We start from the raw sequence: 12,540 nt of genomic DNA, 5'->3' as shown, positions 1-12,540 counted from the left end.
TGGGCTGTTTAAATGTCAAACATTCAACCGTTTTAGGTAGAGACATCTATCGAAAATTAAGTGTATTAGTTGAAAAATGGGCACAGAGATATTTTAACACTGTTTTCACCGCCTTCTGAACTCATTGAGTAATGCTGTCTAGATTACCCGTAGGATACGAAAATAAACACCGTTGTGATTCGGTATATTATCACTGATAGGCAGTTTCACTAACGTACCTAGGTATTGTTTATTGTTTTCGGTCTTTTTCTTTCTATCATAATTACTTAACTCTTACTACGTTGCTAATTCGCTTGCTTGCAGATTAGACGCTATTGCGCTTTTCATTTAATAGATTTACCTATGTAGTTATGTACTCTAACTAAAAGTGATAATATTTTTATAACACAAACAAATACTTACTTTAGATTTAAGTATGACGCCTACTTTATATAATCGAACCTATTGTATTATTTAGGGACTCTTTGCTCTTAGTGAGATAGAGAAATACCTACATAGTTTTTATTTAGTTAGTCGAGGTATTTTATTGAAAATATACTAATAACTCGTACGTCGTGTTGATGTGTAGGTTTGTCTTCATGAGCTATAGGCATAAGTAGCAGCTCAAATGCTATTAAGTGGGTAAGTCATAGTTCTAATGAAGAAGGGTATTATTAAAAAATAGCCAAAGTTATTAAAATATGGACGGATTTATTTAATGCGTCAGAGTAAAAAAATAACTTAATTAATACAATGAACGATACGTTTACGTTTATAATACAAAATACATTATCTTAACAGTCGCATGATGAGTTTACTGTTGGTTCTGCATGGAGGCGATGAGTCGCTGGTACACCATCTCGGGAGCTTTCTTCGAGAACTGGAAGTCCATGTGGCTGAAGTGTTCTTCGGGCACCTTGTAGGCTTCTCTCACGTTGGGAAGCTCGTTCTGCAGTCTCACGACATCCTTAGGGTGGGCGAGCCAATCCTCCTCGCTGTAGTACAAGGTGACAGGGGCCTGGACTTGAGTAATGTTGTATTTGGGTGCCTCCATTGTACCGTAGATCTGTTCGTTGATGTAGGGGCCATAGTTGTATCTTCTGAACTCGTTAGAAGAAACTCCTTGTGCGTATTGTTTGATCACCTTAGCGGAGGTACCAGCTGGCAGATGTCCGAGTACCACAGGGATGATGTTGTAGTCCATGCCGTCAACGTCGACACCGGACATCACGAAGTTGATGTTAGAGCAGACCATCTTGCAACCAATTTCCTTTTGGCACATGGCTCCGCCAAGGATTTGAATCAGGCCTTTGCTGGGTGTGAAGGCTTCGTTACCAATCTGGTGTCTGAGATGCTCGTACTTGCTTGTAGGAGCAATCATGCGGAACAATGGGCTGCGCACGTTTGTCATGTAGACCATAGGAGACAGGGCGTACATCATGATGATCTTGTCGTTGTACTCGGGTCGGGTAGCGGTGAGTGCAAAGAAGGCCGTGGTTCCTTGAGCGTGGCCGATGTAGAACAGTTTCTCCTGCTTGGTGGTCTCCAAGGCGAAGTCAATCATAGCGGGCAAGTCGTGAAGGGCGATCTCGTCGTTGCTGAATTGCCAGTAGTCAGCCATAACAGGGTACCTGGTCAGGTGGCGTCTGGAGTACTTGTTGCCGCGAGCGTTACCGAGCCATACATCGTAGCCAGCATCAGACAGCATGAAAGCGAGAGACTTTTCGGGGCCCATCAGCAGCCAGTCGTCGGCACTTCCGAGGATGCCGTGCATCAAGAACACAACAGGCCTCTTCTGGACATCACGGACCTGCTTCTTGGGAGGGATTCTGAAGACCGTGAGAACGTAACCATCATCAGTGGGGACGATGTACTCCTCGATGGGGTATTGGTATTTCTGTGCCAGTTGCGTAGCGTTGAGTTCAGCGTCTTCGTTGTTCTGTTGCTGGGCGAGCTCGTACACTTGGTGGTACTTGACTCTTTCCTCTTCTGAGATGTGTTTCATGGCAGCTTGGGCATCACCGAAGATCTTCTCAATTTCATCGGTCTTCTGGAGTTCAGTTTTAGGTTCGACAGCGAGCCAGTCCATCAAATTGTCCCATTCAATGACCTGTCCATAAACCTGGGCATTCTGGTTGTCCTTGTTCAAAACTGTGTTGAAAAGAGGTGAATTCCACTTCCAGTTGTCACCGCGGAGGGCTGGCTGGCTTCCGTAGTATCTGGTCTCCGAGGTCTCTTGAGAGCTTTCGCTGGAGGATGATGGACGGTAGGTCTTGTCATGTTGACGACGGTGAGAGTGGGAGTGTTGGTGCGTGTGCGGCCATTCGTTGGTGGCAGCCTGTTGGTACTGCTCACGGTAGACTTGCTGGTTCTGTTGGGTCTGCTGGTACTGGGAGGTCTGGGGCAGCTGCTCCTGTCTCGGCTGTGTTTCCTGTTCCGACGACTGCTGGGCGGGCTGTTCCCAGTTCTCCTGGTTTTGCACCTTCTGGCCGCGTTTCTTCAGGTTCTGGGTTGTCTGGACTCGCTGCTTCTGGTTTTCCACAGACTGGTCGTGTTGCAGCACTTGGTATTGGTCGATGTTGTCCAGCTGCTGAACGTCGAGGCCGTCCACCTGACGCTGCTGCTGTTTGAAGATACTGGCTGTGATGCCGTGGGCGAGAGCCAGGCAGACCAACACACAAGCTGCCTTCATCTTGCGGGTTGTTGTGTGTCGATGCTAGAGAAATGCCCGGTATTTATACACCATATTTTGCGGATTCAGCTTTACATTCCTACGAGTATTTGGTTGTATGTGTGTGTAACGCCACAGGCGCAAGCGCAGCGCAGTATTTGCAGAGTAAGCAATGCGCGCGATGTTCGTGATTATATTTTTGCCTTAGTAACAATAATTATAATAAGTTACAATCATAATATTTATTTTATCGAACTTTATAGATAGGTATGATTAAATAAGGCATTTCAGATGTTTGAAAACTTTTGTTTCAAATGCCAAAATCATGAAGTTCTTAAATATATCCAGATGGTAAAGTAAAATAGACACCTCATTGCGAAGTTTATTTCATCGAATAATATTTCTAGGAAACGTTAAAATATCAAGTTATAGGTAGGTTTGTCAAAATCAAGGCAGTAACTATCCAAAATGCTTGGGGTTAATGAAATAAGCTTATTAGATGATAAAATAAAAATCCCTAGATAGTAACAGAGAGCAAAGGAGAGGGCGGCCTTATGTAGGTACCTACATATTTATTTATATTTAAATACCCAGAAACATTTTTTCAAGAAGATAGATATTTCAAAATTATACCGGGTTGTAAATTACAAAGTAAAACATTGAAACAATCATGTTAGGTATACGATACGATAGCTATTTCTTGAAAGGATTCGAACCCCGAACCCACACATTAGAACCTTTGGCCACGATACTTAACATCCTCTCCTCGTCTCGTTGGTCTAGCTATCGTATAGAGTGGCTGTTGAGCACGATGTCTCGGGTTCGATTACCGGGTCGGGCTAAAATCGCTTTGTAGGTTTTAGAAACTTTCACAAAGCAGCCCGGAGCCTGGAAGTTGGTGATAGATTCACACGATCATCGGAGGAGCTTGTAAATGCTGGTCCTGCGCTTGATCACTGGGTCATGTCAGATTACTGGGTCATGGCAATTAGAGTGAAAGAAAGAGAGTGCACCTGTAACTGCGCAAATGCTTATACACTATAATATTATGTCCTGCGCTGATGCTAATCTCCTTATCTGAAAACAGCTCCCGTGGCTGATAATTGGCTGACGGTTAGGAGGACATCATCATTATATTATTCGTACAAAAACGGTGTGGAAACCTAACCTGAAAAATCATCTATGCACGTGCCTATTCTGTATATGAATATGGTCCATATGATGAACGAATATGGTATACCTATGTGTTTAAGTTAAAGTTATATCCCACCCAAAACAAAAATGTGAAAGACTGCCAAGTTCGATGAAATGGGAATACTTCGCCTATAAAAGAAGTGAGATCTGAATAAGTACCAAGTTCCATACACATACCTTAGTTAAAAATAGTTACTTTTTAATGATGTTACTTGGCAAGTTTTCACACACCTTGTTATAAACCTACCAAACGCAATGAATCAAGTATTTAATTTTCTATTAAAACTTGCCAAGTAACATCATTAAAAAGTAACTATTTTTAACTAAGGTATGTGTATGGAACTTGGTACTTATTCAGATCTCACTTCTTTTATAGGCGAAGTATTCCCATTTCATCGAACTTGGCAGTCTTTCACATTTTTGTTTTGGGTGGGATTTCATTTATTTTTGTAAGGTTGTTTATTTTATTGTTTTCTTATTATTAAGTTTTGAATATGCACTATGCTTCTTACAAAGAAATAAACTAGATTAACTAAATGGCCTAGATTTACCAACTGACTGACATGACATGTTATCATATATTATGTTCGTGGATCAAAGTTACACATTCGTTATTTTCGAAATTGACTCACACTTGGCCGTTTTCAGATTTTTACTTTACTTTGACTAAATACAAACCTTTGTAACGAATTTCAGATCGGTACGACCATTCGAAGATATATTATATAAATATAGATAAATTTAGTTCGTTTTACTTCCTTAGGGGTATAAATACCTTCATTATTTTGAAACCGACTCACACTTGGCCATTTTCAGATTTTTTCCTTTACTTTGACATAAAGACCTACCTCCATGCCAAATTTCAAGTCAATACGACCATTGGAAGTGGTCTAGGTTTTTGATGAGTGAGTCAGTCAGTGAGTGTATAGTAAAAATAGCGATTTTCTGACGTCAATATCTCAAGACCTACAATAGGTATATTAATGAAATTTTGTATTTTAGATAAGTGAGGAGGTCTCAACAGATACTAGAAATTTGATATGCGTAAATAAAATAGATTTTGAGTTATAGGGGGGTCGAATTTGGCCCGAAATGGTTCGTGTAATATAACCCACGGCCGGTGTGTCGCTTTTTTTGCTCGAACTTGGCGGACACACTGCCGTGTGTCTAGATATATAAAAATGAAACCCGCTTTCCGTTGTCATGACATAACATGAAAACGGCTTGACCTCTTTGCCTGAAAATTAGAGGGGAGGCAACCTAGACCCGGGAGAAGGTTAGTTTTGTCACCATCCGGCTACGGGACGCGGGTGAAACCGCGGGCGAAAGCTAGTACTTAATATTAAAGTATACCTATATACTTCAAACTGTTTGTTTCGGTAGTGATATATTATACCACACGAAACAAACAGTCTGAAGTCCCTTGTCAGTCACGGGATGGTACCATTACAGCCATTACAGCCCTATTATCTGAAATTCTATCCGTTTTTATTTTTCAAATGAATTCAAGCAAAGCAGTTGTCAATAGCTAGTTTGTTTAATAACATTGCTCAATACATGGAAAACACGTAAATAATTGTTTAGTAAGACATGTTTTGTACTTTGTACATTCATGTGTTCAAATTTTACAAACTGCTATGAATGCAGATATTTGTATCATGCGCACAAGTGTGGCATATTATTTTATCTTTTTAATTATGAAGTAATTAACTCTTTATCCATGTGCGGGAAATAGTTACCTCGATATGCAGGTGAAACCGCGGGCGAAAGCTAGTAGTATATAACATAGATAGGTACTTAGTTGTCTAAACAAAGGTTTTTGTCGGATTTTTTAAGGGAAAGTTAAGGGGTAGGTAAACTGTAACACAGGGTAATCTGTAACACAAGGCTAACCTTAATCAGACACCACTCTCAAAAAATGCAAATTATTGTATAATGTACTTATGTACCTACTTAAAACACTGTAACTGAAGAGAAAATAAAGATTTTTTATTGTAAGAAAATACCGCCGGCAAAGATGGAAAATTAAGAGCAGCTGAATGAAAAATTATGGTGCCTTGTTTTCTATGACTATATTAATATGATGGAAGCCATGATAAATCGAGGGCAACTTGAAAATTGTAGGCATGCAAAGGGTAAAAACCTGACACTCATGTGTAGGTACCTATCTATACTAATATTATAAAGCTGAAGAGTTTGTTTGTTTGAACGCGCTAATCTCAGGAACTACTTTGAAAAAATCTTTCAGTGTTAGATAGCCCATTTATCGAGGAAGGCTATAGACTACTTTTTATCCGGGTTCGTGCAGAGGTTTCCACGGGATGCGGGTGAAACCGCTGGGAGAAGCTACTTGAAGCTAGTGTCTGATAATAATATACAATAGTGGAAGCTTTGTACTGACCCTAATGGAGACGAGGGAACTCGACAACGGTACCGTCATATTAATTAGGTACTTCGTGTTTAAAATAAAAAATAAATAAAAGTTTGGGTTCAAATTATTTGTCTTGACGAGAACTTTTCACTAATGCGGATAGTGGCACCTTTGCTTGTCACTGAAAAGCTAAAAATAAAACCGACTTCCGAAAACAATAGATTTTTTTTGTGCTTTTTTGTGTTTTGGAAGTCGGTTTTTATAAGAATGTATTTAGTTTGATTTTAAAAGGACTTTCCGTTAGTTTTAATAGTCGAATAGTGATTCTATTATAATTGCGTATACACAGCCCCAAAAAGTTAATTTTCTATTGTAACAGCTATTGTAATATATCTAATTAACTATGGAATAACGGACCTACACCTCATAAATTTTGTTATTCACGTTATGCCATACTTTCATACAACATACCATAACTAATGGTCCATAGAAATACACTAATAGATACCTACAGTACACATTTTCCATCCAAAAAAATACCAATAAGTACCTACTTTAACTACACGTAGGTACGGAAAATACCTAAAAGTATTTAATGGTTTGAATTAGGGCGCAACCGGCCGTAAAAATATAAATCTGATAAACAATTATTGCAATATGCACGCAGCTACTAATGCCTGGGTAGATGACTGATGGCAAGATTTATCAGATGGTAGCCATTTAGATACTAAAAATATGTAAAATTAAAACCATTTGGTTGTAATTTCATCCTACTTTAGGTAGGTACCTATTTGGTTAACTGGTTAAACTTCTATACATACATAGGTAGCAAGTAATTGCAAGTCTTTTGTATGTATTTAGGTACGAGCACAGATTACTATACCTAATAGTAAGTGTAGTAGTATTACCACAGATTACTATAATAGTTAAGTACTACGTAAGTATTACCTACCTCGTAAGTAGGTACTAGGTTTAGATTCTGTGTTAACAACATTATTGAGTAGGTACCTTTCTTTCTTTCTTTCTTGTGGTTATCACTCTCAACAGAGTGGTCGTGTTCATCACTGGTGTTAGTGGTAAGCTTCACACACAACACACAACACAACACGCCACCACTCTTCTCTTATGGCCACCTTCCTCATGCATTCGTGTATTGCGTAGGAACCTACATATTACCATATTTTACTTTCTGCCCACGACGCAAAAACAGGGGTGTAATAAGTTTGATAACTATTTATCATGTCTCTGTCGGTGGTACCTTTGTATTCACGTTACATATACATATGTAGTTGATGAATGCACCATACCAGCCATACTTACCAGCCAAACTACCTGAAACGGATGCGGAGCTTTTGTAGATGTTATCAGGCCATAGTAGCACAGATTACTATGGGTAATAGTTACTACCATATCAACAATATCGTAGGTAATGATCGGGATTTTTCATAGTTGAAAAGCGGCTTTTCGTGGTGTGACGGCTATATTAAGAAATCTTTCTTAGACATATATTAGTATAGGTACGGGTCCAATGACAAAGTTTTGCTGCGTTGGGGAGTCAAGTAACGAAACAAGCATAATGTTTGTTTATTATGATTTTAATTAACCACGTAAAGTGCCTACATGAAAAGTTATAAAGGGTCAACTTGTGATGTTAGACAAAGCCAAAGGAGAGGCTTTGTCAACTTAAACAGCCTTAATTACCCACGTAGACCTAATAACTATTAGTTAACCATGACTTTACCACTTTACTGACAATGATCAAACTTCATTTACACGCCACTAATAAGCGGAAAGATGTAATCGCAAAAACTACACAGAGACAAGGTCAATCATGGAATCCGGACAGTTTACACTCAGTCCAAATTCGGAATACTCGTCGGTATGACGAAGAAGTTTGTTATATTATTCATTCTCATAAACTTTAGAAATGGCCTAATGGCGGACCAAATAATATCACGATCTATAGCGAAAATAACACAGAGCTTCGCAGAAAGCTTCATCAAGCATCCAATAATTACTTCAGCTACGTTTGCGATATCAAATGCTCTCGCTGCTGGTGTTAATTTGATAACAAAAGTGCCGTATGCGGTGTCGAGGGCGCTGGGCCCTATCAAACTTTCTTCACAAGTCAGTAAGACTAACGTCGTAGATTCTGTCGATAAATTCTTGACAGACTTCAACTCTGGAAAAACAAATGAAGATGCTACAATGAGCATTGAAGATATATTTCGCAAGTATGGATATTCTGTAGAAAGACATGAAGCTACAACAGAAGATGGTTTCTTGTTGACCATGTTCAGGATCCCCAGCAACGGCTCCGCGGTGTTCCTCATGCATGGGTTACTCGGTAGTGCTGACGACTTCATGGTGGCAGGCCCCAGCAACGCCCTCGCGTACCTGCTAGCTGATCAAGGTTACGACGTGTGGATGGGCAATGCTAGAGGCAGTAAGCATTCGCGACGTCACACAAGCCTGCACCCCTCAAGTGCAGCATTTTGGGACTTCTCCTGGCATGAAATAGGGATATACGACCTCCCAGCTATGATCGATTATGTGTTAGCCAAAAGAAATACAAAAACTCTGAAATACGCCGGCTTTTCTCAAGGCACGACATCTTTTTTCGTGATGACCTCTGAAAAGCCCGAATATAACGCAAAGATATCTGTTATGGTTGCTTTGTCCCCCGTTGCTTTTATGGCAAACGTGGTTTCCCCGGTTATCCGACTGTTGGCACCGGGAACATCAATCATACACGGTGCTTCGCAGACGTTTGGGGTGTATGAATTTTTACCGGACAGTAAAGCAATTAATACAGTTAAATGGCAACTCTGCGGCACTGGCCCCCTAGCTTCGATATTATGTAGCAACGTTTTATTCCTAATCGCTGGTTTCGATTTTGGTCAGCTCAATGTTACCAATTTGCCTGTGATATTCGGCCATATGCCAGCCGGAGCATCGGTGAAGCAACTTGCTCATTACGGCCAAGGACTTATATCCCGGGATTTTAGGCAATTCGACTACGGTAGTGATGAGAATATGAAGAGATACGGTGTTAAAGTGCCTCCGAGTTATGCATTGGATAAGATAGTAGCGCCCGTGTGTTTGTTCTACAGTGACGCAGACTGGCTCGCACACACCACGGATGTGGAGCTACTTAGTAAGAAGCTGAACAATGTAGTTGACAAATACAAGATACCCTACGAGCAGTTCAACCATTTCGACTTTATTTATGCAAAAAATGTAAAAACTTTAGCTTATAAACGGTTGTTGAAAGATTTTTCAGAATTCTAAATAGTATGAGTAAGTGATACCTAAGTATAGTGGTGTGACCCATTGTGCAATACAGAGAAAGGCTGATTTTATACATTTTTGTAAAAATGGTAAATAACTCATTTAAATACACAATACATAATAACAGGTTTTTAATTAAATCCATATTTCAGGAAGACGGGTTTCTCGGGCTAGGCAGCAGTCGTGCTGGGCTACCGATAAACGTTGAGCTGCCGTGGTCAAACTGACAGGATAATTATACAGCACTAGCATAGAGCCTTCCTCAATAAATGGGCTATCTCTAACACTGAAATAATTTTTCAAATCGGACTAGTAGTTCCTGACATTAGCGCGTTCAAACAAACAAACACTTCAGAATTTCTTTCTAGTCCTTGCTCGCAAAACACGGTGTTATCCATTGATCCCGTGGCTATCGTCATTTTGTAAACCTATTTGACACCTATTTGAGGACCGTACACATACCGATCCACAATTTTTTTTATGCGTTAGAGAGCATTAAGACTGTTGTGATGATATTCGTTATTTATTCATATTTCAATCATATTGCGGCGTAAAACAGTTCAAAAATATGTATTTACTCCCTAGCAATCGTCCTAGGTAAATAAGTTGTATGTAGCACATAGCTGCTACATACAACCTTAGATTTAAGATTACTACTACATTCAACATTAGACCTTAAGTAAATCCGTCGCATTCCTATTTATGAATCAAGCTAATTCTTTTCATATCATTTCATCCAATTTCATAGGTCCCCTTTACACAATACACCGTGAAGATAGGTACTCGTGACGCACGCGTGATGGAAACGATAGCATCGACAGGAAATTAAACAAATGATTTGCACAAATAACAGCAGGGATGCTTAGCAAACAGTTTTGTTTGTCACTGTCTACTTGCAATTTGTTTAGACTTGGCATGACCCAGAAAATTTGCTGATATTGGTTCGTTTTAAGACCCGTGTTAAACGTTTTTAGGGTTGCATAGTAAACTTACGGGAACCCTTGTAGTTTCGCCATGTCTGTCTGTCCGTCCGTCCTCGCTTAATCTCAGTGGCCGTAAGGACAACAGAGCTGATCTGTGGTACCGATATGTACCTGCACGTAAAGGATGAGTGTTTTTTTAATTCCAACTCCTGCCATCCATCCTGATATCAGAATGGCCGTCACCAATAGCAAATAGGGTAGCAATTGGTAGCAACTAATGGTAGCTGGTAGCAACTAATGGTAGCTAGTAGCAATTAGGTAACAACTCTCTATATGTATTTCGAGGGGATCGGTGAGGAGTGACAGAGATTCTGACGGTAACGAAAACCCATCGAAATTTTACGCATTAAAAAAAGCAAAAAAAAAACAATTTTTTCTGAGTTGATGGGATAGGTATGGGGGAAAGTACGGAACCCAACACATAGCGTGGCCGACACGCTCTTGGTCAGTTTTTTTGGTAAATGTAGTAGGTAGGTACTAAAACATAAAAAATATAATTTTGAAATGTAATTGAGGCCTAGATAATGTATTGCGCCTTTAGTGCAGCGATTGACTGGCTAAGATGTGTTGTGGGTTCGATTCCCACAATGAAGTAATCGGAATGCCTATTGAGTAAAGTGCTATGCCAATGGTCAGTCATCATTGTCAATGATGAGCAAATCAAAATGTGCGAGCTATTGAGCTTACCGTTTTAAGGCACGGCGTCATCCGTCATCTTCATCTTGCCCTTAACATTACATAAAAAAGTCGTCGCATAGAGGTAAAAGTAACCGGTGCCGCAAAAAAATAGCCATCTCCTTAATTTTTAATTTATTTCCGTGCCTCCTATCACTAACTATAGGAGTCAGGAGTATCGCCACAAATCTCGGAATCAAATCGAATGGAATCGAATCTGTCACCGCGTGCACGGTAGTCGAGCATATTGCAAGCTCGGGCAGTCACCGATAAACCACCTAGCGCCATCTATTAAAATATTACAGTAATTGTTCAAAAAACCGAATCAAGTATGGAAATAATATGACTGTTTTGCATTAAGACAAAACAGGTATTATATGTAGAAGAAAACACAGCAATGATGTGAAGAAGCAGTCCTATGATTCTGTGAAAATATCGAGAATATCAGTCATATCTGTATACAAATCGAGAATATCCTCCCAATTTCTGTCACCACAGGGCTATCTGTCATACTTTACCGCCAAATTTTCAACCGGCGCCATTGCAGTCTTCATCATCAGCAAGAACCTTGGCTCATTGCTGTGTTTTCTTCTACATATAATACCTGTTTTGTCTTAATGCAAAACAGTCATATTATATGTCTTCGAAAACACAGCAATGATGTGAAGACCTGTTTGATATCTGCTGGTGATCAGAAATTATAAAACACAAGAATGCAATGTGAGAGTAATATAATTTACTAGGTACTTCCTTATAACAAACCTTCTTATCACTCTCTTTGAACCATCTTTAACTTTCAATATTTGCTGGGAAAATGTTAAGAACAAAATCCAACCACACTATTAGTTTAAAATATTTATATTTTTCTTACCAAGAAACTCAAATTAAACAATTCAATGTGAAAACAAAAAACATAACTTCCTTCTTAGGATTGATAAATAAAAATGCAGTTTAACTGCCACAAATTAACAAATAATTTTCAAACATAAACACTTCAGCTGTTCAGCCTTAATAATTGAGATCAAAATCAAATTATCATAAATAATCAAATATAATCACTATTAATCACATTGTTTTAAAATTATTATAAAGTAGACCAGGGACATCTTCACTGACAGGCTTATTTATATTTCTACAATAATATTTAGAAAAGGTTTCCACACACTTCCAGTTTCCTCTTTCTAATATCTCCTGTATAGGTCTATTGTCTAGCCATCCCCTGGAGGCCACTGCTGACCTTATGCTGCCTGGAGAGTAGCCATCTATCTGTGCCAATTTGAAGGCTGACCTCACCCATCCTGAGATCATGGTCTTAGAGGCAGGCTTTGTATCACCGGTGATTGATATAAAAAGGGAATTAACATTTGTAGTTTGAT

At 39.4% G+C, this 12,540-nt stretch overlaps 2 protein-coding genes across 2 annotated transcripts; one reads left to right on the top strand and one right to left on the bottom strand.

Annotated features, from left to right (window-relative positions):
• Positions 1-728: 728 nt before the first annotated feature.
• LOC110381299 (lipase 3) lies at positions 729-2,707 on the bottom strand. Its single transcript, XM_021341596.3, has one exon. It carries the CDS (start codon positions 2,669-2,671, stop codon positions 794-796), a length of 1,878 nt encoding a protein of 625 aa, XP_021197271.3. The 5' UTR covers positions 2,672-2,707; the 3' UTR covers positions 729-793.
• A 5,338-nt stretch (positions 2,708-8,045) lies between these two features.
• On the top strand, positions 8,046-9,557 carry LOC110382418 (lipase 3). The gene has a single exon (XM_021343017.3). The coding sequence runs from the start codon at positions 8,097-8,099 to the stop codon at positions 9,504-9,506; it is 1,410 nt and encodes a 469-aa protein (XP_021198692.3). The 5' UTR covers positions 8,046-8,096; the 3' UTR covers positions 9,507-9,557.
• The last annotated feature ends 2,983 nt before the right edge of the window (positions 9,558-12,540 follow it).

Source organism: Helicoverpa armigera, chromosome 15, assembly GCF_030705265.1.
Source record: "Helicoverpa armigera isolate CAAS_96S chromosome 15, ASM3070526v1, whole genome shotgun sequence".
Lineage (NCBI taxonomy): Eukaryota > Metazoa > Arthropoda > Insecta > Lepidoptera > Noctuidae > Helicoverpa > Helicoverpa armigera.
Note: the sequence above shows the minus strand (reverse complement) of the source record. Positions and strands in the feature narration are given on the sequence as shown.